The 25,608-nt window shown below is 43.9% G+C and overlaps 1 protein-coding gene across 2 annotated transcripts in view; it reads left to right on the top strand.

Moving 5' to 3' along the window:
- Positions 1 to 24,449, top strand: part of LOC144807916 (uncharacterized) — a 503,122-nt gene extending 478,673 nt beyond the window's left edge. For both annotated transcript variants that reach the window (XM_078673509.1, XM_078673507.1), the window contains 2 exons: positions 5,905 to 5,939; positions 24,167 to 24,449. In XM_078673509.1, coding sequence (XP_078529635.1) covers positions 5,905 to 5,939; position 24,167 — 36 coding nt within the window. In that variant the 3' untranslated portion in view covers positions 24,168 to 24,449. The remainder of the gene's footprint in view (positions 1 to 5,904; positions 5,940 to 24,166) is intronic.
- The last annotated feature ends 1,159 nt before the right edge of the window (positions 24,450 to 25,608 follow it).

The following is a 25,608-nucleotide window of genomic DNA, read 5'->3' as shown; positions in this document are numbered from 1 at the left end:
GATGCTATGGTAGCTGAAGTTTGTGCCCCTGGGGTGCCTCTAGCATACACATTGAACAGCTCCACAGTATTACCATTGTGGGGACCTTTAAAAGATAAGTGTAGGATATCATCTGAGGCTGAATTATACATGGAAATGACCCAGTTCAGAGCCACACTGACCCATATTTGGAGGCCCCCCGATGGTCGACTCTCCCCCAGGCAAGTTGCCGGAATAAAATAGGTGGACTACCCGGACTTATTTAAGGGGATCAAGCTCCAATTCTCCTGGAACATGCAGACCTCGTACTTATTGATGAAATCATTCCATTCTGGGATGGCCAGTTTCTTTTGGAGACCTGCTATGTTCCAGGAGAGGAGCCGAATCACACTAGGATTTTCTTCCTCACCCCCTGCGGAAGGCCTGAACATCCAGACCCTTTACCTCTATACTAGGGGACCTTTGAGCTGCACTGCTTTCGTGAGCCAAATTCTCAAGCACAAGAAGCCCTTCAATAACCAGACCCATCTCTTCCATACTCGTGTGACTTGAGGTCGCACTGGCAACATTAATCAAATTCTCGAACCATTTTATGTGTTTCTACTGGGCGATTCAAGTAGTTACCCTTAGATAATCAATCTATTCTGTTTAATTCAGAATCATCCTGCATCCTATCTCTAGACCTTAGTGGCAAGTGTCTGATTTGGATGTTTGAGTGCTTAGGGGGACATGTCCGATACTCTAGGGCCACTAAGTTCTCCGCAATTACAGCATTGCATAGCTGTATTTCAATGTAATCTGTATGGGAACTAAACAAGGACAATCTTTTAACACTAATCATGTCATCCCTGATAATTGATCTACACCCCCTCACATGGCGTAGCCAGTGGATTGCTTTGTTTTGAATAGATTCACTGCTCTCATATCCGGCGTCCCTACTAAGCTTTGGAACCCTGGTCATATAAACAGTTGCATTTGGGTTTCTGGGGACATATTTTTTTATTGGATGCTCGGTGGATCACCAACGCTCATCCCTTTTTTAGCCAAAATCATGCAACTGAAATCTGTTTTACTCGGGTGTGGATCCTTAAACTTTGCTGTTCCTCCCCGTAATTTCATAACATCTGCATAAGAACCGGAGCTGGGCTGTTCAGCAGGGGTATTACTGCCAGGTGATCTTTGGGGCGAGATTCTTTTCAATGGAGGCCCCCTCCTGTTTTGGGATTAATGAGTGGGGTTTCCTTTGTATTGGATGCTGTTACCAGTGTGGGTAGTGTTAGGGATTGTGGATCTTTGGTCCTATGCACTTCCCCCTTCTGTGTTAGCTCCTTCAGCGTTTTTTTTTAATAAAGGCCAATTCCCTCTCCAGATTTCCCATTTTCTTCAGGAGTATCCTTTTGGAATGCAGGCATCTAGAGAATTCCACAGGGCCATCTAGATTAGACTCTGATTCTCTAGTCCCTAGAGCTAAAACTTCAATTAAATCCCCTGATTCTCCTTCTAGGACAGCAAATCTATTGGAACAAATAATACCTTCCTCATGTGGTGCCTCATGCGAGGTCTGGTTTATGTACTCAATTGTTTTGATAGGGAAGTCAATCTTGATAAGAGAGTTAGACACCTTTGGTAGCTCTGTGGCACCTGGCTCAGTGGGGGCCTTCGGAAGAGCTGTGAAATTCACAGATAGAGGGAATAGGTAGGGGTTTATTAGTAAAAATTGCAGGGATCCCTTTACTCCGATTCTGCTTTGGAGCCCCAGTTAGAGAGTCAGGATTTTCAGCATTATTACTGGGGTCCCCCACTAAAATCTCCTCACATTCACTAATAGTTAGCTTCAATACTTGTGAGGACGCAGTTAACGGCCGCATGTTGAGCCTTTTTTGCCTTTTTTGCCTTTTTCCCCTTTTTTGCATGAACAAGTGCAGCTCCCCCCTCCATAGACTTCCTTTTACCCATTATTATCAGCAAAAATTATAAAACAGTCCCTCCTGAGTAGCTTAGGGTATTATTAAATACACCTGATCCCCACAGTAGCTTTTAGTCCTTACGTCCTTATATGAGGGCTCTTGTAATCCAAATGTTAGAGGGGGGGCCAAGCCCTGCCTCTTCCTATCGCTGACGGGCGCGGGACGGGTACGCCCTTGGCCCGGGCTTCGCCGGCGCACACCTGCGCGCGTCCCGCGTAGCGGGTATAGGAGACAGTTATGTACCAATAAAGCAAGGGGCCTGATGGGCCTCATGTGCGAGAGGCGCAGGGCTACTGGGACTTGTAGTCCTCGTGGGAGAGTTTGCGGCGGTGAGCGTTGGGCAATGTTAGTTAGTTGCAGCCAGGGTCCCAGCCTTGTTGTCCTTGCGGGAAAGACGGCAGCAAAAGTAAAGGGCAGCAGCAACAGCCCACGGCAATGTACCCAGACGCAGCGGTGCGGCAAGATGCTAAGTACCTGCAGCGGTGATGGGCCTCAGGTGCGAGAGGCGCAGGGCTGCTGGAACTTGTAGTCCTTGTGGGAGAGTTTGCGGCGGTGAGCATTCGGCAATGTTAGTCAGTTGCAGCCAGGGTCCCAGCCTCGTTGTCCTCGCGGGAAAGACTGCAGCAAAAGTAAAGGGCAGCAGCAACAGCTAACGGCAATGTCCCCAGACGCAGCGGCACCGGCACAATAGCGGCTGGGCAATTTACTTCTGAGACGCCAGAGAGCTCTTCCGGGACGGCGTAGCCATCTCTTCCGGGGCAGTTTTTTTGTTACTTCGTGGAGTTCCGCATAGCGCAACTCCGCCAACTACGCCCAGGCCTGCTTTTACCTCTTCAGACAGTGGAACTCTTTGAGAGTATGTGAAGCCTTTCCGGAGATGGGAGATCTTCGGTCGTTGCAGCGTCCTACAATGAAGGGGGCCTGAGTAAATGACCTGAATGAAAGAGGAAAGGAGGCTTACCACCCCGCAATTTGCCTCAGGGATGTGGATGATCTGGCCATCATCCATCGTAGCTTGTATCTGATTTTGGCTACTTTCCGAGATGGAAGGGTCAAAGTGGCTCTAACCAAGCCCACTACAAAGTCCAAGAAGACTAGGGAATGAGTCAAGGTTTATGACAAAAGTGGGATTAATATATGAATAAAAAGATAAATACCGCATACACAAACAATACACACAGCCACCTGAGGTCAAGGCTCTAGTGTTCAATAGGGTGATCCTTGAGTTCCACTTCCCTCTCATTAGCGGTAGTGTTTATTCCCCATTCACAACAGGCATTATTCAAGTTAGACCCCACTATTGGTATGAGTCTTAGGATGAGTCTTCTGATAAAAGTTAAAAGCTTTTGAGCACAGACGTGCTCTGTTGTTTAACAAGTTACCTAGCACTTTTCTACCCTGGGATCTATCTTACACGCTCCTGCGAGGATGTTGCAAGTGACGTCTCTGCGGGGAGTGGCAGTGGCTGCTGTTAATGAGTATTATTAGTTACTTGGCAGAAGCAGGGTGTCCAAGGTGCCTCCTCCAGGGTGGCAGTAAGTTCCTCTGTACCTTCCCACAGGTTCCGATCTTCAGTATGGACTTGGGACCACTCATATCTACACAGCTGCCTCTCCTCATGACAGTGGCTTGTACTTGGCAATGGTTCTTGTAATTTCCGGTGGCTCAACCTGGTATACAGCATCACCGACCCTAGTTCACACATGGGCAACAGCCCAAGCAGCACAGCAGGAATCATGACAGCCTCCTCACCGGGCATACGGAGCCACTGACTTCACTCCGCTTAAGGTTCGATTGACAGAGCAGTAAAATGCATGCCATTCCCACCTGGCATACAGGGTCCCCTACATAAATCCGCCAATAGACCTTGGCCTGATCGGCATGGCAGCAAGCTGTACAGCAGTCACACCAGGCACACGGAGGTCGCCAACTTCGCAACGCTCACGGGCTATGGCCGAATTGGCATGGCAGTACAGTACCCATGGCTAAATTCATGGTGGCCCCCTCTGGTATCAGGGTCTCTGTCTTGAAGCTGCACAAGGGTGAGGAACTGATAGGTGCTGCAGCTGTCTCCTTACACCTTGCTACCGGGATCACTCATCAGGATCCCCACTGGACCCCTCTCCTCCCCAGTGCTCGCCTCTTCCTCACAGGGTGCACTGGCAGTGGCAAGCAGGCAGGTACTGATACTCCAGAGGCAAGAGGTTTTGAATGTCCCTGGGTGATTTCCCCTCACCTAGCTGGGAGAGTGGTGGGTCTTAGCCGCCACCCCTGTTCACAGGCAGCTGTCTTGCAGAGATTTCCCTCCTCACACAGCTCGACTGGCTGCTTTTTAGTTGACAATTTTGGGGGCCTCGAGAACCCTATCTTATAGTCTATTTCCAGACACCAAATCTGATTTTGGGTCTTTGAACTTTCTGTTTGGGGTCTGCTTCCCTTTGAAGTTCAGTCTCCTCTGCCCTTCCATCAAAAAGCAATTTCTAACAACAGGATCAACTAAACTTATCCGATAGCTCCAAGTCACACAACATGTGAGTGACTAGACATCTACAATTGGATGTCAGCCACAGTTATATGTGTATTAAGAAGTTACACATCACAAGAAAGGACGGGGAGATTACCAGTACAGTATACGCTCTCCCAACTAACCGAAGGCAAATCACAAAATACTATTTCAAGGAGATTCAGTCCCAGAGAACTTATCCCTAGCTGAATGCAGGTACTCTGAGAAGTGTGTGCTTTTGAGAACAGTTGCCCTCACTCACTGGAAGGTGATATGCTCATCATTGGGCTGGGCTCCTCAGCAGGCCGGTTCTGCAATGCCTGGTGGGCCCTGCCAGAGGGATTTCTGTTGGAGATCTTCTCATACATTTACTGACTGAGCACAGTAGAACAGGGAAGGGTGTGTCATACAATGTGAGAAGATTGGTGAAAAGTGTGAGGATAAAATCAACTATCCTTCCAGTGACCTCTTCCTGAATCAAAGAGCACCCTTTGACGTATACTGAAGCTCAACTCTTCTTCCTCCACTGTGTGTCCCACCCAGCTCTCAGGAATGCAGCAATCAACAATCTGGGGGCCTCCTCTACCATTCAGTTGTGGGTCTACTATTCACAGGCACATATAGACCCAGTATGTGCATACAACACACACATACACTGCACTGCATAGTGCTACATACTAATTTGATGTACTCCAAGGCTGAGCAAAGCACACAGCAGTGGAACTTTACATGACCTGTAGGCCTCGTTCCAGTGACACAGGCAAAAAGTTCTGTTTACCTCTATTGATCACTACACAGTATGCTGCCACAACTGCACTCATGTTACTTAAGTTGTGGCAAAGGCAATAACTCTTCCCCATTATGAGGGAAGCACTTTGGACGCCCCTCCTGGTCCAACAAGACTGCAATCTGTATTCGGCCATGACAACAAAAATCAGCACCAGTGATCCAGAAATCGCTGCCGCAGGGGCACTCAGGACAGAAGTACACATCTGCCACTAGGCAAGAGACTTTTTCATCCCAACAGGTGACTTTCAATGGCTAGTACAGTTGTCTATTTTCTGGACACATCTCACCATCATGATGTAAGGGCTGTGACCGCAAGAGGCATGCATTGCTTACGGAGATGCTATTCATCTGAGGGTCCAGCATGTATCTTGAAATTCACTCGTCTGAAATGGAAGGCTGATCACGACCAGTGGTACTCAGATGATCTGTACTGATAAATTAAACCCGCCTTCTCTTCTTTCCATGGGATGGTGCCAATGTTAAGGGAGTTGCACGCTATCTCCTTTTTTGCCAGCATTGCATACTATTTATCTGCAAATGTAACTGCAATGTCTATTGTGTCTTTTGTTGTATTAGCAGGCACACAAAATTAACTCTTAAAACAGTCTGTTTAAGATACCTTTTTTATAAGGTATTAGTCTAATTCTCTTATGTTGTTTTTTTCAGTCTGGCAATATTGCAGTTATTTCTACTGGGAAATGGTAAGTGCACACCTAGTCCATGTGCCACAGTGATAAATAGAATAGTGTGTCTTTCACTGTATCATGAAAACTGGTTTGTGCCCAAAGTATTGTGTAGCAAGACTGCCCATGTTTAAGTATAGGGGCTGCGGTGGAAGTAAACCAATGACACAACTTTACAATAGCACAATTGTAATACAACACAACTTAGCAGCAAAGCAAACCAACAGAACATTAAATACATCCTATAACAGCAACACAACAGTAAAACACAACAACAATGTGCTACTGTATTTTTTAGTTGAGTTATGCATTTTGGTTTGTTTTTTATGTTGTGTTTTGTTGGGTTGCTGTCTTGCTATTGTATTGCTTATTGGTGTTTGTTCACCATTTTGTTTATGTTGTGGGGTAGCATTGTTTTGTTTCATTACTGTTGTTTTATGTCATTGTTGTGTTGGATAGCCTCGTTAATGAACTGCTAGAAAAAATGCTAAGTTTGCTGGCAGAAGAAGTGCAGCAAAATGATAACCACTGTCAAAGACTCAAAAGTACAATAGACCCCCAGCTCTACAGGGCATAATTACCTCCACCGCAGCATCCCTTTTTTTTGATGCTCCAGTGGAGTAGCACTATTTTACATATTTTAAAGGTGGTGTTAAGTCACTTTGGAGTAGTGTGGCTCACTGGTTAGAGGCGGCAGGCCTGAGAGCAGAAGTCAGCCTGGGACCAGGGTTCAATTCCCGACGCGGCGGGGTCGTGGACCTTGGTCAGCGGACTCGATAATTCTCGCTTCGGTGCTTACTCTAATCAGGGGTTCCACTCGGCAACTCTGGGCATTAGCTTGCCTAATCTCCACAACGGCCCCACCAATTCCGGGGATACCTGGCTCCACCTTGGGGACTCCCAGCAAGGGACCATCCCACAGGGAAAGCCAGGACGGGTTCCCCAGAGTTATACAGCGCCGGGACGCCCCGTTGCTGGGGCAGCTGTGCGCTTTACAAGTATACTACATTTACATTTACTTTGCTTGGCTAAATGCCACCTGTAAATATGCCCCTTTCTGCCGCAGTCCTGTGCGGCAAAGGGGTGTGCAATAGTTGTTTCTCTGGGTGTTCCACCACAACACTCATTGCTTTTTGAGGCTGCCCTAGAAGTACAAGGCTGAAAACTAACACAATGCATTACCAGGTGTTAGAATGGTGATACAAGGAGAAAATATTAATTTCTCCATGTTTTTAGCTTTTCCCATGTGTGCTGCGTTCTGCTATATATTGACAACACAAATATAGATATGAATAATATATGTTGCTGGTTTCATTCATATTTACATTGTTCATGCAGTTTCATCCACCTCTGGAACGAGGTGTCACTGTGCTGCTTATGTGACTCCTAGTCCCAGCTCTTGTGAATCGTGGGCAAGATTAGGGCAAAATCTCAAGGCGCAAGCAGTGCGCATCAGTGGCAGTGGAGGGATATCAGTCTGGAGTTAGTTCTTTTGGTCCTATTTGGTTTACTTCAGGTGAGTGGCTGCTCCGAAAGAACTGGAGTGCACTCAGAATAACAAGCTCTGCACTTCCCACTGCCATTTCCTAAATTGTGATTGCAAGGAAATGCAGCACAGCAAGCCTTCCTGCTGCACTGCTGTGCATCGAAATAAAAGGGCATTGATGCACCGTATCTACAAGATACAGTGCATTCCTGTCCTTCTCCCCTATGCAGGTGCACAAACAGCAGCTGTGCACCAGGGCAGACACTCTTGCATCAACTTTCAAGGGTGCCTGTGCTTAGAGGATGGTTGTTTTTGGACAGGAAGGGACACCTTCCTGCATGAAAACAATCACTAAAGGCATTTTCCTCTTTCTCTGAATGCGGCAGAATGCAGATCATGTGAGGTAATCGATCTTGCTGTGTGGTAGACAAAGGCATCTTAACAGCATATGTAGGAGTATGCACAAAGAAATACAGTAAATGCACAAAGTAATGGTCTAGGCATACAGTATCAGTTTCTGACATAATATGATCAAGCCTAGGGTAAACAGAACAACAGTGTATCCATCATTGACATGTTTACACAATGGGTGCAGAGGGAAAGTGTATTGGTGTAAGAAACGTAAAATCAACTTATAAGCATATGTAGCAGTATGTGTGAGGAAACACAATAAATGCACAGATAATGATACAGGCGTAGAAAAGCAGGATAAGGAATAATAGTCATCACACCACTAGGATCACTTCTGATAGAACGAGGTGGGAGAGGTAACAGGTCAAATTTAAGGGCGTAAATAGCAGCATCAATGTGAAATCCTGGTGTGTGCGCAGGGAACAGATTGTGTGTAGAAACAAACAAAACTAATTTCAGTGTGGGTACACACTGCTAAGATCAGATGTCAAACTGTGGAAAGCATTGATTTAGTCTTAATTGGCATATGATAGGCAGAAGTCACTGCCAAGATATAGAGTAATAGTGAGAAAACAAATTGGTAAAAAATCCTCTTCCGAAGTGGCCTAGATCCACTCCAGTGAAGAAGTAGTCCAGACAGTAGGCGGAAACTGGAGATTGGCCAGAGTCCTACTGAGGAAGACAAAAATACACTTTACCTGAATAGGTAGCCAAATGGCAGACAGAAACTGATGGTTGCTGGAAATCCTACTGAATAGGAAGCCCAAAGTACAATTCCATTTCCAAGGTAGTCCAGAAACATAAAACCACTGACAAAGTAGCCCAAAAACACAATCCAGTTGAGGAGATAGCCTAATCCTTCCTACTGAAAGTAGCGCAAGGCAAAAGGGTGACATCAGATAAAAAGACTTTTTATCAGGTCAGCAGTGTAGTATGTGTGCGAACTACAGTGCTCTTCTCTCACAATGGTGGGTGGCGAGAGCAGAAATGCAGGCAGTCCAGGTGCCTCAGTTTCAGAGCTGATGGTCGCCTACTCTTAGATGATTTGAAAACTCACCAGAATAATAAGTGTAATCTTTTAAGTTCTTTAATCCCCTGGGTCATAGTACTCTGAGAACTACCTCAGGTTAAACTGCACTGGTGAACAGTGAATCTCAGTGAACCTTCCCTGATTTCTCCTAATAAAACAGTCCTCACAAATATCATGGGCAATATCATGAAAAATGTGCACATCCAAACACCTGTTTTATGGGCTTTACTCACATATGTGTAATTTAAACTTAGAGCATTTGATGATGAAGGCACAGCTATATATGTGCACTTTAGACACTATGAAGTGAATAAAGGCACTTAGCTCTGCTCTGAACAAACACAGCTGTTCGTGATATGGCCTCAGGTGTCCGCACTCATCTTGGTGGCTGTGACCTGGCTTCACAAATATAATGTTCTTATCTGCTCCATGTGCCTTGAAAAAGACACACCTGCTGTCCCCAGAGACACTAGAGAGACACTAGTTGGAAAAACTACTACACCAACGCCAAGCACCATTAAGCTTGAACAAATGGTTCATGAGGAGCGCATCTTTGAACATCTAGGTCTGTCTTCAGATAGCATATTGTTCTTGTGACTCAAAAACATTATCAACCAGGATCTTCCACAAGAGTAAATAGCAGAGGTTATGTCACTGAACACCACTGAGGAACACTAAGCCTATCATTCTCAGTAGAAGACGTTCTACCCTTTTCAAGCCCCTGGCTGAGACAATGGTTTTGGTGACGACTGCAAGATTTACCTCTAAGCCATTTGGACCCATTGCAACTGGCTTGGAAATCCTTCCTCTTTGTCAGCCAGTTCATCAAGAGGCATGTAAACGGTCTCATGCTCTTGCTCTCTCTGTCAATTTGCTACATAACCTTTCGTTACCTACCTGGTCCTTGCCCTGACCAGATCAAATCGCAGAATTTTAGAACCAATTGCCTCCTGTGACGTTCAGCTTCTTTCGAGGAAGGTGCCTTTTTGGTGGCCTTGTTATTCATCAGTAGTTATAAGCGACCGGACATTTCTCTTCCTCGCATCCTTTTTGAGCTTCCCATGGGGACAGGGTTGTTCTCCAGATTCACCTTTCTTCATAGCAAAAGTGCTGTTGGAGTGCTACCTGAAAGATACATTTCTCTAAGCATTCTTTTAATGTCACAATCGCATATAATGACCTATTTGGCCATGAGGCACAACTTGCACTTCTATCTTGAAAGACTCAGGGATCTTTGTTAACCAGAGCTGCTACCTATGACCTTTGGAGGCAGCTGAGCCGATGCTAAGGCCATCATTGTCAGATGGTAATATAATTTGTCATAATTGTTACCATTTGCCTGGAGCACAGCCTCCATCATGTGCCAGGGATCATTCCACTAGAGCTAAGGATGCATTGACGAGATATATTATGAGGCATTTTGTTTTTAAATAAAAGGAATGGTAAAACATGAATATTTGTTGGGGTATGGTTCAGCCACATATGATGGCTTATTAGTACTGCTACTAAAAATTCTACCTGATCAGTCATAGAAATGTCAGTTTCACCTTTATGAGTCTGAGATACTAACAGGTTCAATCATGTATTTTTTGTATTTGTATTTTATTATTAACTGTACAATTAATTACACAAGCAAACGACCTTTTAAAACAATAATAAAACTTCAGTTTGTGTTAAAAACAATGTTGATGAATAGGGTTTACCGCCCTTCCCCAGTACCACCATGATCAGCCTTCCCCAGAGTTTGTGATCATGGGCGTGTGGCCTTTGGCGGAAAATAATTGGACTTTGACTAGGATCGGCGCTTGGGCGTATATGGCCCCTTGTCTGCGGTCGTGAATACTGTTGACGATTTGATTACCATACTATTTGTGCATATTTGGACTAATAGAAATACATACCTGGAGACTGATACAGTTTAAAAAAGGTTACTGAATATCACTTACGACAATGCTTGGATTTGGACTATTATATCCCCGATAATAGACTTTGATATTTTGTGGATGAACACTTGGAGGGTGTTACAGTTTACTCCAGGTTATACATTGTCATGTATGGTAGACTTTGACTTGGACTATCATATCCCCGAAATATACATTTTCCTGCACCTTATGGAATACTACCTGGAGGGTGCTATACTTTACTCCAGTTGCCCAAATTGAACGGGTGAGATTGATGACAAACATAACCCACCAGACCTTTTTGGATAAAAACAGGATATAATCTGCTTTCACGAAGTTCCAGATATATGGAAATTACATACGCCCTGAAGAAGTTCTGTTGTTTAGAACGAAACGCGTCGGCTGATTTATGATAAAATGATTTAAGATAATAAAAGCAAATTGAGCAAATACCAAGACTCTGCACTGTGATAAGGACGATAAGAAACTTGAGTTGATTGAATTTTATTTAAGTGGTGCCAGACAAAAAACTTTTGTTAAGTACTCTTTGGACGTGTGGCCTTATTCATAGTCCAGAGGCCTGCAATGTTCTATGGCAATTGGGTAGCCTTACACTGCTGTGCTCAATAAAGACCCCCTCAGCTATCCTACGCTGGATTTACAGTGCTCTTTTCCGAAGTTTTATTGCGTTCATTGGCAGCCTTTAAGGCAGACCTGATGTAGTGGAGGAATTTCCCCAGTCTTGCTAGGGTCATCGTGCTAGAAGTAGAAAAGCATATGGCTGACGCTTTGCTGCAAGATTTTATTCCCTTGGAGATTCAAATCGGGTGCAGATGATGCTGGCGTTCGTCGAAGAGATTCGAGCAACAGCATAAGAGGGGCAGCCACAATTCCCTCTTGTAGGGGCACAGTCTACAGTTTGTAGTTTCCCCCCTTCGTGCCCATGCAGGGTTGAAATACGCAATTCCTAGCGCGATTAATCTCACAGAGAGAATTTTACTCCTCAATCGAGTGAGAGCTTCGCTTAGGGAAGGCTGTGCATTGCCTGCCGTATACAACATATTCAGTGGATCTGGGTGTGAGTTTCCGCTAAGAGATTTGCGGTCAAGATCGAATGAAGTTTCGCGCACATGTTTGTTTATGGCTCTTTTCCAGACATTCAGAGGGATTTTCAGACGCGATATGCTCTCTTCCACAATCTTCAATGTTTCAATCGCTTTTTCAAGGCTGATGTGCCAGGTCGTCCATGACTCTTCAAATATAGACCTCAGTTGATGTTTTAGTGTGTTTGCTGAGGGCCTTATTATCCTGAGATAGAGCTTAATAATCTTCCCCTGGCACGTCAAGTCCGACCTCGCCAGCCCAATTCCAGCCTTAGTCTTGCTTTCCTCGCAGACCTCGGAATATGAAGCACTGTTTTGTATTCTTTAGTTTGTGCCAAGTTAAGAGAGGCATGCAGTGAACTGGGGAAGGCCAAGTGGCAGCAGCTTATTGCTGATAAAAGTTTTGCTTTTAAAACTTTCAGTATTGGGCCGGCGGTCGGACTGATCAGGTGGTGGCTTTATTGCTTTAGTATATGGATGACCTTGTTAGTCTCGATGCTCTGGTGTTTCAAGTGGGCATTCGTCTTAGCCCGTTCCGTCAGCCAAACCCCTAGGTAATTGTATGACGCTGCCGTCTTAACTTTCAAATTTCCCATTTGCCATTGTGCTTTCTTTTTCAGTTAGTAAGTCCCCAAAATAACAACCTTTGTCTTTCCTTGATTTACTTTCAAGTTGTTGATGTTATTAAAGGGATTCAGTGTATTTATGGCTCTTTGTAGGCCCACCTCCATGTGCTCCAATATGTCTGTGTCGTCAGTGTATTGGACTCCGGCAGCCTAGTTTTTCATAGTCTTGGTACAACTAGGCAGGCTCCTTTTAGGGCACACATCCTTGCTTTAGCTCGATCTCCGTGCTGGAAGTAGAAAAGCACATGGCTGATGCTGTGCTGCAGGATTTTATTCCGTTGGATATTCAAATCGGATGCAGATGATGCTGGCGTTCGTCGAAGAGATTCGAGCAACAGCATAAGAGGTGCAGCCACGATTCCCTCTTGTAGGGGCACAGTCTACAGTTTGTAGTTTCCCCCCTTCGTGCCCATGCAGGGTTGAAATCCGCAATTCCTAGAATGATTAATCTCATAGAGAGAATTTTGCTCCTCCTCAATGGAGTGAGAGCTTCGCTGAGGTCAGGCTGTGTATTGCCTGCCGTATAAGAGCTAATCAGTGGATCTGGGTGTGAGCTTCAACTGAGACATTTGCAGTCAAGATCGAATGAAGTTTCGCGCACTTGTTTGTTTATGGCTCTTTTCCAGGCATTCAGAGGGATTTTCAGCCGCGATATGCTCTCTTCCACAATATTCAATGTTTCGATCGCTATTTCAAGGCTGATGTGCCAGGTCGTCCATGGCTGTTCAAATATAGACCTCAGTTGATGTTTTAGTGTGTTTGCTGGGGGCCTTATTATCCTGAGATAGAGCTTAATAATCTTCCCCTGGCACGTCAAGTCCGACCTCGCCAGCCCAATTACAGCCTTAGCCTTGCTTTCCTCGCAGACCTCGGAATATGAAGCACTGTTTTGTATGCTTTAGTTTGTGCCAAGTTAAGAGAGGCATGCAGTGAACTGGGGAAGGCCAGGTGGCAGTAGCTTATTGCTGATAAAAGTTTAGCTTTTAAAACTTTCTGTATTGGGCCGGCGGTCGGACTCCTCAGGTGGTGTCTTAATTGCTTTAGTAGATAGATGACCTTGTTAGCCTTGATGCTCTGGTGTTTCAAGAGGCCGTTCGCCTTAGCCCGTCCTGTCAGCCAAACCCCTAGGTAATTGTATGACGCTGCCATCTTAATTTTCAAATTTCCCATTTGCCATTGTGCTTTCTTTTTCAGTTAGTAAGTCCCCAAAATAACAACCTTTGTCTTTCCTTGATTTACTGTCAATTTGAAGACTCATTGTAGGACCACCTCTGTGTGCTCCAATATGACTGTGTTGTCGACGTATTGGACTCTGGCAGCCTCGTTTTTCCTAGTCTTGGTACAACTAGGCGGGCTCCTTTTAGGGCACACATCTTTTCTTTAGCTTGTTCTCCATGGTTATTTTGGGGGACACTGTGCTGGTGCTGGTTTTAACCAGTACCCAAGTGTCTTCATGTAGCGATCCTATTGCCTTCAATAGATGTGGTGTGATGCCCTAGTTTTCTAGCTTCCACCAAAATTTTCTGTGAGCAACTTTGTCGAAGGCTGTACTATAATCCACAAAGCAGCAGAAAAGTGGAGGGAGGTTCTTCAGGGTTGTCTGGGCTGATAAATATGCCAGCGCCAGTACATTGTCCATGGTCAATGCCTGTGACCAGAAACCGGTCTGGTAAAAATGTATAATGATGTTCTCTTCCACCCACGTCTCCAGGTCCTTTAGTAGGACATAGGACTTGGCTTTGAGGTCCAGTAGAACAATGAGCCTGTAATTTGATGGCTTTGAACGGTCTCCTTTGTTAAAAATAGGGACCAAGATGGAGCCCCTCCAAGAATCGGGGGTTGTGCCTGTCTGATAGGTGTAGGTGTATTATAGCATTAGCATTGCTGCCCAAAAGTCGGGGGCCTTTTTGAAGACCAGTACTGGACACCCATTGGGCCCTGGTGCCCTATGGGATGAGGCATTTTCTTTTTATAAAAAAAATGGTAAAACATGAATTTTTGTTGGGGTATGGTTCAGCCACATATGATGGTTTATTGGTACTGCTACTAAAAACTCTAACTGATCAGTCACTGAAATGTCAGTTTCGACTTTAGGAGTCTGGGATAGTCACAGGTTCAATCATGTGAAAGAGCTTAGGAACTAAGAGCCTCATTGAGAGTTTGACAGAGTGGAGATCTGGTATGCAATGGCTGATGTTGCTCTAAGCCAAATATACAGTTCTCCCACCTCATTTACAGTTGGGAGAAGTGTTTAGTTTCCAACAGTTTCCAACAGAGGCTCCTCAGCTGGGGTTGTCACTGGGAAACTCTGCCCTTATGTCCCATCATCCCATGGGTCTCAGATCTCACTTGCATTCGTGAATGTCACTTGATTTGTCTGCCGGTGTTGCCTCCTCAGAATTCAGCCCTGTTTACAGTGTATCTTCCACATCAGGGGTTGCAATGCTCATAAAGTGATAGATGACAGGCAGAAGCAGATATCTAGATAGAGCGAGCGATCACTCTTTACACGTGGTGCATATATGTTCGGGTCTTTTTAAAGATACCTTTAGCTGTTTAGATTACGTCAGCTCATAATTTCGTGAAAAAGTACAATCGAAAGAAGTATAGAGAGTGAGCTTTGAGTCAGCTTCCTTCAGCCTTTAGCTTTCTTGATGATGCTCGTGCTTTTCCATTGTTTCAAAGGGCTGCCTGTCCAGCTCATGGCATATAACAGATGGTTATATGATTTTTGTATTCAAACGTGCTAGTTCTACTTTTGTTGGACTGCAGATGTGACATGACTAGAAGCTTGTAATTCAGTGCCAGTAAATGTATCACCATACCAACACCACTTTTTCAGCCCACGCAGAGCATCTTTCTAACAATAACCACACAGCTTCATCACTCCTCACAGAAAAGCTGTCACACTACAGACAGCACTCACACACCCTTCACAAACTAGCAACTGTACACTACATATAGCACTATCACACTCCTGACAAAGTCACACATAAGCAATGGTACTTTGACACCCCTCACACACGATCAATGGTACTCTCACACCCATCACTCACTAGCAGAGACACCCACACCCAATCCAAAAACATTAGTAGACGTTAAAACATTAGTAGACGTTTATCACTCTCACGCCCCCTGAAAGACACACTAACAAAGTGCACACTCACACTCCTCACCATGTAGAAGAGTCACATTACCACCAGAGGTGTGGCGCCGCGGCCAGGGCGACTGACGCTGGAATCTGGGGACCACGGTTCGATCCCCGGCTCCGGCGGCAGGTTAGCCCAGCACCATGTGACTCTGGGCAATAGCTCGCTTAATCTCCCCGACGGCCCCCCAGCGCCTAGAGACCCTTACGGGTGATTGTGCGCTTTACAAATGTGGACTTTACTTTACTTTACCAGTCACATCCCCCACAGGACAGCAGTCTTAAACAACTGACAGCTCTCTGACACCCCTCATGGAGTAGAAGTTTCACAATAAAACGCTCTCAACCTCCACAGTAGCAGTCAAACTACAGAGAACACTCCCACCACTCTCAGACTAGCAGTTTAACACAACTGACTGGCACCCACACAACCCTCAAAAACTCATAGTCCGACACTACTAGAGGCATTCACAACCGTCACAAACTGGCAGTCACAATAAAGACAGCACTCTCCCTCCCAAAAAAATACTAGACATCTAGTCTAGATATCTCACCCAACCAACAACCCTCTCAAACCTGTCACTGAGAACAGTCACATGGTACTAGCAGCACTTTGACACCCTTTATAGAAGAAGCCTCCCAATGGCACTTTTATACCTACCCCTGTTTAACATGTTCATACTATCAACAGCACTCTCATACCAGCAGAGTAGGTCACACATTACTGATTATATTTTTGCTGGCTGGCAGTCACACATACAGTCACCAGTTTCACACTGCTGACTTAGGCCCTGATTATGAGTGGGTCAACTAATTCCGACCCAACTGTAAACCCCTGTTCATGCATTGGTCGAAATTACGAGCTGATTGTTATTTAATGCATCTAATAATTATTGGATGCATTAAATACCAGAAATTTTGTTGAATTTTAGCTGGGTAAACCTGCCAAAATTGAACATGCGAACACCATACGGCAATACCATATCATGTAGATTTTGAAGCGTGAAACACCACAATCTGCATGTTATTCCAGAGAAGCTTACAATCAGTGCAGTTTATCACACCCGATTAATAAACATACTCCATGATATTGTAATTTACCATGTGCAATAAATAGCACCCATACTGATGTATGTTATCAATCCCTTAGTAGCAGCCTTTTACTACTGAAACCAATCATACAGCCCCCACATACACACAGGACCATCCTTACACCCTTTGCAGTAGGAGTCTCTCACTACTGACAACATTCACACCCTTCCTAGACTAGCAGTGCATCACAGAGTACTGTCACACCCCTCAAAGACCAGCAGTCACACACTACCTGATGCAATCTCACACCTCTCATAATCTAGCAGGAAAGTGAATAATGTCTGGCTTGTTAGTGAAAGGCCTTTTTTATTGATTGGTGAGTTTGTAACTGTGAGAGTATGAATGTGTGAGTGTGCAAATTGAAAAGGAGCCCATGGGTAGATGAATAGATGGAGAAATGCAAGGGCAAGTGCATGGATGATGAAGGACTAATTGCAAGAGTGAAAGAATGAGTGAGTGCATGGACTGAAGAATATGCATTTTCAAGTATAAGCCACACTACTGGCTATACCAGTGCTTGTTTTAAAAGCACCCTACTGCTTTAAGAACATGGGCTGGTTATTGTTTGCATGTTAGGGCAGGGTAGGCTACAGGGTACTGTGACCAGAGCAGTCGCGTCTGGAGCTAAGTTTTGGGGAATGCTGTATTATAAAATAACTTATCGGTTAATAAGAACCTATTGCAGAGTTCCTTGTCTGTCCAGCAGGTTCGAGTGCAACAATAAAAATGTCAGGATAATGTTGATGTTCATGCATGAGATATATCAGAGTTTTGTCTATTGGCAGTGCTGATTCATCATGAGTACAGACGGTTAATATGCCTGCTGCAAAGACCGTGTATCATGCAGATCACAAAACAGTATTTTATGTTGATAGCTCATGGAGTTGCTGTTTTTGCCCCAGAGATCCGTTTGTTACTTGAAGGCCATAAGTTACAATCCTAATATAGCACAGTGACCTATGAACTGTCATCAAAGAACTGCATGCTATAGACTGGTGCATTATATTGTTCCCCTATTTTTTTACTACCCTAATGTTGCTAAAAGGGATAGTGCGGGTAGAAATCCATTCTTATTAGTAAAGCTAACCTCAACCACTGTAGTACGCTTTAAAAACGTGTTCTTCTTAGACCTGACAGCTGTAGGGGGGTCTTCCCCCAACGTTTGCCTCCCTCCCTCCACTTTCCCAAACAAGTTTTTGCTAGTTTTAGGACTCTGGACACTTTACCACTAATGACCATTGCTACAGTGCTTGTGCTCTCTCCCCTAAACATGGTAACGTTGGCTTATTCCCAATTGGCATACTTAATTTACTTATGAGTCCTTGGTAAAGTGCATTACATGTACCCAGTGCCTGTAAAATAAATGCTACAAGTGGGCCTGAAATACTAATTGTACCATCCAGTTAAGTAGCCCTCTAACTTCCATTGCAGAGCCTATAAATACAGTTTTAAACTGCCACTTCAACCTAGAAAGGTAACCCGCGTGCCAGGCCTAAACCTTCCAATTTCATACATATAAGTCAGTCCTAAAGTAGGCCCTGTCAACCCACAGGGTGGGGAGCCAGGTATTAAAAAGGCAGGACATGCACTTAAACACTTTTGATGTCCTGGTCATGAAAAACTCCTGATTTCACTTTTCACTACTGTAAGGCCTATCTCTCTCATAGGATATCATTGGGATTATCTTATTGCACTTTATAAGTATAAATCCCAGTTTAGTGTCACTGAAATCACAATTTAAAATGACAACTTATGGTGAAATTGGATTTTAAATTCCAGTTTAGCAAATGGAACTTTTAGAAAGTTGGCATTTACTTACCTTAGCCATTTGGTGCCTTCTGCCTGTCTCTGGAATACACATCTGGAGTGACAGCTGGCTTCCTGCACACACATGCCAGTGGCCCACTCCCAGACCACCAAAGTCGACCACCGGCCACACCCCAGATTACGAGTTGTTTTGTAGTCTTGTGGGCGGTTGGTGTGGCGGTCCCACAGCAGTGCCTTTCAGAAGGGACAGCAATGGGCGTACCACAGCTTGTACCAGCACAGCTTCAACTGTGCAGTCTATGCCATGCAGGCACTGAGGGGTGCAGGCATACAGGCAGGCCACATTTTCCCCCCTGCATGCATCCCTATGCACATGGGCAACAGTGGGCCCGGTAGGGTCCCCTTTCTTTCCCCACCACCAAACCTTTCATGGCAGGCTCACTGCCATGAAAAGACTGGCGGTGGGGAAAGTCGTAATATGCTTGGTGGTGCCACAGCGGCACTGCCAAGCATATTGCTTCCAGTGACCACCAGGCAACCTCCAGGGTTCGCATATCTCTGGCAGTTGCAACAGTCCCATGTCGGTCCAACTGCCAAAATCGTTATTTGGTGGTGGAATGCAGGTACAGTAGTCCCTGACCCCACCTCCACTGTGAGTGGTACTCATAATTAGACCCTTAGTCTTGTCTAGTATGCTTAATTGAACACATACCACGAGGATCTTCTGGCAGAGCATTTTAGAGGGTTACATTAAAGGTGTTGTTCAAGAGCCAACGGGACTGTAGTTAGATGAGTAATTGTCAGTTTGAGCAAACGTTTAAGTCTAAACGCCTCCTGAATAATAGCCCCCCTATTAACTGTTCTGAGGACGCACTACACTATGCCCTTGTTCATTTCCTTAGTGTTATTGTAGGCCAAGTATTCTGTGAGCCTCTCACAAACCTCAGTCACTACCATCAAACCTCTAAGGAGGAATCATTTAGGACCCAGGTGCCCAATGCAGTCTCCCCACCCTTAGCTCCTATTGAAGGGTCATGGTCAGAAGGTGTTGGAGGGTGTTGTTCTGCCTCCACTATGGTATGTTTGCACCTCTTGTCTATCAGAAGGAGATCAATCCAGGCATATGTGCAGTGTGCTGCAGAATAGTTGGAATAATATACAGTAAGGGGGTGGCGTATACACTGGGAATTGAGGCATGTTTCACTTTATCGGAACTTAGTTGTTTAGGGCAACAATAATAGTCAGTACAGATTCCTCATCTTGTGAATTTCCCCAGACACTATACTGGATGTTTGTAATAGCAATTCTTTTGCAGGTTGATAAGTAGCATTGTATCGCTTTGTCTGTTCAATCCTGCCTTGGATGTGCCATCAGGGCTACTATATCTGCTCTACTGTGGCCTGATGATATTGGTTCCTTACTTTAAGTACTTTCTGACGTGGATAGGAAGCTCCATTGAATCCTGTTACACTTCAAGTTTTCATTTTCCTTTAAAGCTTTCAGTGCACAAGGGACATATCCCCTCCAAAAACAAAACCTCCATCCACAACCTCAAAGTCAAACTTGTCATTGTGGAACTCCTGAGGTTGTCTAGGAACATCAAAAATTATGGTACTCACGCACAACCTTGTTTGAATAAAGTTTTTTGATTTAAATTCATCAATTGTATGTTGTTTTGGTGTGCTCCTGGTGTAACGTTCTCCGGTCTAGGAACTTGAGGTAATCATTCAATGGTTGCATACCGTTGTGTGGGGTGCGTCCCCCTGGTCACTATCTGTCTCCTAATTGGGGTTACTACAATGAGCAATTTTTTTAAAGCGAATTATAAATCCACATTTTGTATAACTTAGTTGAAGTTATAGTGTTATCTGCCATCCATCAATTTACATTCTTCAATACATGGTGTTTCAATTTGTGTCTACACATTATTATCCATAGTACATTCCGAAACAAGTATTTAGTTCTATGTGAGTTCCAATGCATTTCAGGCAGATTGCCCTTCATCAGGGAACAACTCTGTAACATAAAGCAGGGTGTGAAATACAATAGGGAAACCTTTCCAAGGTTCAATATATGAGATGCTATTAGTCTTATTTAAAGTAATTTGTGAAGTGCTCTTAATCTTATTTTTAAAAAATGTGAAAAAATGCGGTGCCATTATATTAGTGTTCATCATAAACCAGAGCGAGCTGGTTTCTTCTTGACTGTTATAACTATTAACATGTCATGGACTGTGCTGATATTGGGCTTGCCGATCTCTGTTGATATCAATGCTTGTTGATGAAAAAGTCCTGGTCAAATGCATGGTCATGCTCTCGCTCCCTGGGCTGCTCGTATGACCATTTGTCTTCGAAGTCCAGGAGGTCAGGTAAGTCGAGTAAATCCCTGCATCAGAAGCCATAACATGGGTCCGCTTTGTTCTGATGTGGAAGGGCATAAACACCATCAGCAGGAATGCTGCTTTCTTCCAGGGACTAATTTGTCTGGTAAGAATAATGTGTATAGCTGCTGTATAGGCAGGGACTGAAATTCACTCGCTGCAAAAGTAATGGTGATGAGGAAGTCAGTCTTGATGGTCAGCAGGCATAGCTGACAGCTATATATTGGTTCAGAGGAAGTGCACATGAGGTAAGTGAGAACCAAATTAAAATCCCATTGAGGTGTTGGTGGGAACATTAGAATCTGAGCTTTCAAGAAACACATCACAACCAGTGATTTGGAAAAGTATGGTTAATCTGATAAATGAGCTGGAAGATAACCCTTAAGTCTTTGACTGGCTAAAAACAAACAAAACAACAAGATATCAGCCAACTTTGCATTTAAGGATTGGACTTCACTTGAGGAACACTAGACAACATACTTGGCTGACCCTCCTGTATACACAGTTTTAGTAAATGGATGCCTAACTACGTACACAGTGTTGGTGGGTGGACACCTACCAACTTGTGATGAAGTTCAAAAGCCATCAAGTGTCACCGCTCAAATTAAACGCATGAAGTTGTAAGTTGTCTAGTCTCAGGTGCAGAACCCAATCCTGCTGCTGAGATATAAAGTCCTTACAAAGTGGTAGCCTCATCGGGGGACAATTGCTCATTGCCAGAAGTTCCGGGTATCACCCTCTTGTGTCCCAGGTGGTTCCACTATGATGGATCGATCCGCTTTTCGAACTGTATCACCACTCTGGTTATAGGAGATAAAGTCAGAAAGGCATACAGGTGTCCGAACCCCGCTGAAACAGACAGCATCTCTGAGGGAGTACTGCCTTGGGCACTCCAACAAGCAAAGGTTTGTACACTGCACTTTCACTGTGGTGGCAAACAGATCAAGTCAGGGTTCTCCCCTTTGCTGCAATATGCCCTGTGCCACCTCCAACTGTAACTGCTATTTGAGATCCGCTAGCCATTGGTGGCTGACTTCATCTGCCCTGGTGTTTACAGGTCCTGCCAGGTTCAGGGTAATCAGGTAAATGCACAGAGCATTCAGCCACCTCCAGAGACCCAGAACCTTTTGGCACAGGGTCCAAAATCCCACTCTAGCCTGTTTGTTACAATAACACATGGCAGAAGTGTTTTCCTTGATTGTCGGGAAGAAACCATTCATAGCAAGTGAGTTGCTCAAAACTCTCATAGGTTGATGTGGAGGCACAAGGTTTTAGTCCTCTGATCTCCATCTTTCCCAAGTGACCTGCCCAATTCCGCAACAATGCATCTGTAATGACCATTAGTTCTGATGGGGCAGTGAGAGGTGTCTGTTGCTGGTTCAAATCCTGGTCCAGTTGTGGTCAAGCAGCCACCACTACATGTCTTTCACAATCCTCCTCTGTCACTCAGAGGGCTACTGATGGGTCCCCTTGATTCTGAGCTCACAGAGACTTTAGAGCACGCATATGCCACCTGGCATGATCCATGAGCAGAATGCAAGAGGCCAAAAGTCCAAGACGCCCCAGAGCTGCTCTTACTGAGACATAGGTGAAGGTTTGAAACATCAGGATCAAAGCTCAAATATCCTGAGCTTGTTGACATAGTGCAAGGTCTCTGTGAAAAGCACTGTGTTGAGGGAGGCTCTAATGAAGGAGAGCCATTGTAAAGGAGTCAGTGCGAGTACAGCACATTGATGTCGGCTGTCTTCTGCAAGTGTCACATAGGGCCTGATTTAGACCTAGGTGGACAGGGTACTCCATCACAATGGTAACAGATATCCAGTTTGCCAAAATATAAATCCCATTATGTTTATATTTCGCTGGATGGGATATCTATCACCTTTGTGACGGAGTACCATGTACGTTGTGAACTAAATCAAAGCAACAGAACAGAGGGCAGAGGCTAATAGAATCCGCACCCAACACGTGAGTAGTGTCCCCTTATTTAATGAAGATGCACGAAACCAAGGAGTACTTCCCCCTAAACTCCCCACAGTATAGGAACTAATCCTACACATTTGATACAACAAAAAGGTTTCAGCACTCTATAGACAGATTAACAATACTTCTCATCACAGTCCACTTTAAATAAGTATTAAGGAAATGATTACACATAAGGAAAAAAAGGCATCCAAATTTGATAGATGTATTTCTTGTTCCAAAGTTCTCTTTATTATTCACAAAACAGAATCTTCTTTCACGGACGGATTCATCATAGCCAACGTGTTTCGTCTCATTAATAGACTTCTTCAGGGCTTTAAGTATATGGCATATGTTATATTCTTCAGGCAATGCGTAGTATTTCAAAAAGCAGTATGAGTAAAACACTCAATACACTATTCTAACAGTCTTAGAACGGCATGATAACCGCACGTAATCCGGTCAGTATGTAGGTTTCGCCCTACATACTGACCGGATTACGCCATATACTTAAAGCCCTAAAGAAGTCTCTTAATGAGAGAACATGTGACATTTTTCTTCATATGAAATCACAATTTCCGCAGTCATCATGGTGCGAGTAAATGAAACACTTTCTCAGCAATTTAGAGTACATAAAAATGCACTTCACATTGCTTTATCACCTAAGCACTTATCCACTACATGAATAATAATTCAGCACCATCACTGCTAAAGTCATCAGTAGATGCTCGAACAGAAAAGAACAAGATATGTTAACAATAACATGTTATGTGAATGAATAGGTGAACAAACAGAAGACCTTGTAAATGTTAGAAATGACTGCTAAACTGTAGAAGGTTCATCGAGAGCAGAACAACAATAACAGTGGAAATAAACGACAACATGTCAGAATGTTGGTGTGAGAGTAGTTGTGTGTGGGGGCAGAAGATAAGCAATGAATGAATGCCAGAGATGACTCCATCTTAGACAAGATGGTGTTTGCACTAACATGTGGCCTAGTCAACATATCAAAAAAACACATCACAGAAAGACAACTACACTATATTGTTGTGTACATGTGTAATCACTTGTGAAAATATACTCTGCATATTGCTAATGATGCACAAGAATACAAACCCATAAACATCTGTAACACTGTTGACAGGCTTTCTGAATCACTAACAGGCAACAATTAACAGAGTCATTTTCTAAGGCTTTGTGAATCAGCCATTAAGAGGACGACGTTCTATGACCTGTGACGACCCCACAGCTTCCTCTCATGGCTCATTTCTTTAGAACTCTAAAGTCTTTGATCTTCTTTTCGCTCAGTCATAATTTTCATTTTATCATTTTATCCATCCAGAAAGCATGAAACACCCACACTGACTGCGAGTGACACGTGGTGCCTAAGAAATCATTGATGAGCGAATGAATAGATGATCTTCTACAAACTTACAGGGGAGAAGAGGAGACCCGGGTGCTGGCCTAGTGTCCCATATTCTGTATTCTTGAGTGCATCATTATAACTCTTATGCAAAGATGATGTGATTATTTGATCCTGAATGTAATGCTTTTGATTTTCCAATCTATAACTCTTTTCCATACACAATAATTAAACAATGATTGATAGATAATAAACTTGGTATTTTCCCACAACTGTCTTGTGTTCTCTACAAAATGGGGGTGTTAGTCCAACTGAACAGCGCCTGGCTGTTTCTACTGTCAGGAATGCATCTGCAACTTTTATAGGGGCATCCAGTGAATAGAGAGTTCTCGTGCATCAGTAAGAGTCACCAACAGTAAGAAACCTAGAATGATCCGTAATTTGAGGAGGTATCAAAGGATGTTGAGACATATTATAATACTTATTATAACATCATTCACTGGGTTGACCATTCAAAAAAGATCATTTAAGTTTTCAGGTGGAACAACCCTTGTGGCTTTATTTCTCAATTCCCCTTTCAATGCACTTGAACAACAAGTTCAGAGCGATGTGGCTCTTCGTGTGCATAAATTAACACAGCCATCAACCCATAATTAACAAGTGATCTGCTGCCTCCTGGTGCTACCTTTCCTACTTATCTAACTGCCATGTATCACTAGGAAAAGGTTGCAAACCAGAGAATATTTAAAGTGAGCCACGTTTCCTCACCAGAAAATACTATCATATCTGTACACTGGTGCTCTACACCACCTTTAGTTAAGGATATTGACAAAGATATTCACACAAACATAACTAAAACTAAATAAATTACAATACTCATCATGAATAAAAGAAAACTAAAGTATACTTATCATGAATAAAAAACTAAAAGTTACCACCTAACAGGAAAATAATGCATCTGAATTGTATTACCTTGAATTGTACGCCATTATACATTTTATGCATTCAATATGAACATATGTGACTAACCAAAAACACTGTCACCATTGTAAACATTCTACAAACATTCTGGAAAAGGAAAATGTGGTAATGTGCAAGCCTCTGGCTTGGAAAGTCTAGAGCTTAGAATGTGTCATTAGGTCACTGGAGCTCTGCATTCTGATTGTAAGCAGTTGCTCCAGTCCCCCTTCATGAAGATATGTATCTTTCTGAACAAACCTGCTGTTACCACTACAAACCATGTGGAGTCATCATTACAAAACTGGAGACGTTTTTGGATCACTTGGATGTCCTTATCCAAATTGGATGTCAAGTTCATCGAAGAAGGGGCCAGAGAGCAAACCGTTGATTGCTTCATATGCTTTAAAGACAGTGTTATTCACTAGTAAGTGAATAACCAAGGTGAGACACTTTATTTATTT

This window comes from Lissotriton helveticus, chromosome 1_2 (genome assembly GCF_964261635.1).
Source record: "Lissotriton helveticus chromosome 1_2, aLisHel1.1, whole genome shotgun sequence".
Classification (NCBI taxonomy): domain Eukaryota; kingdom Metazoa; phylum Chordata; class Amphibia; order Caudata; family Salamandridae; genus Lissotriton; species Lissotriton helveticus.
The sequence above is the reverse complement of the archived record's forward strand: the minus strand, read 5'-3'. Positions and strand labels throughout refer to the sequence as shown.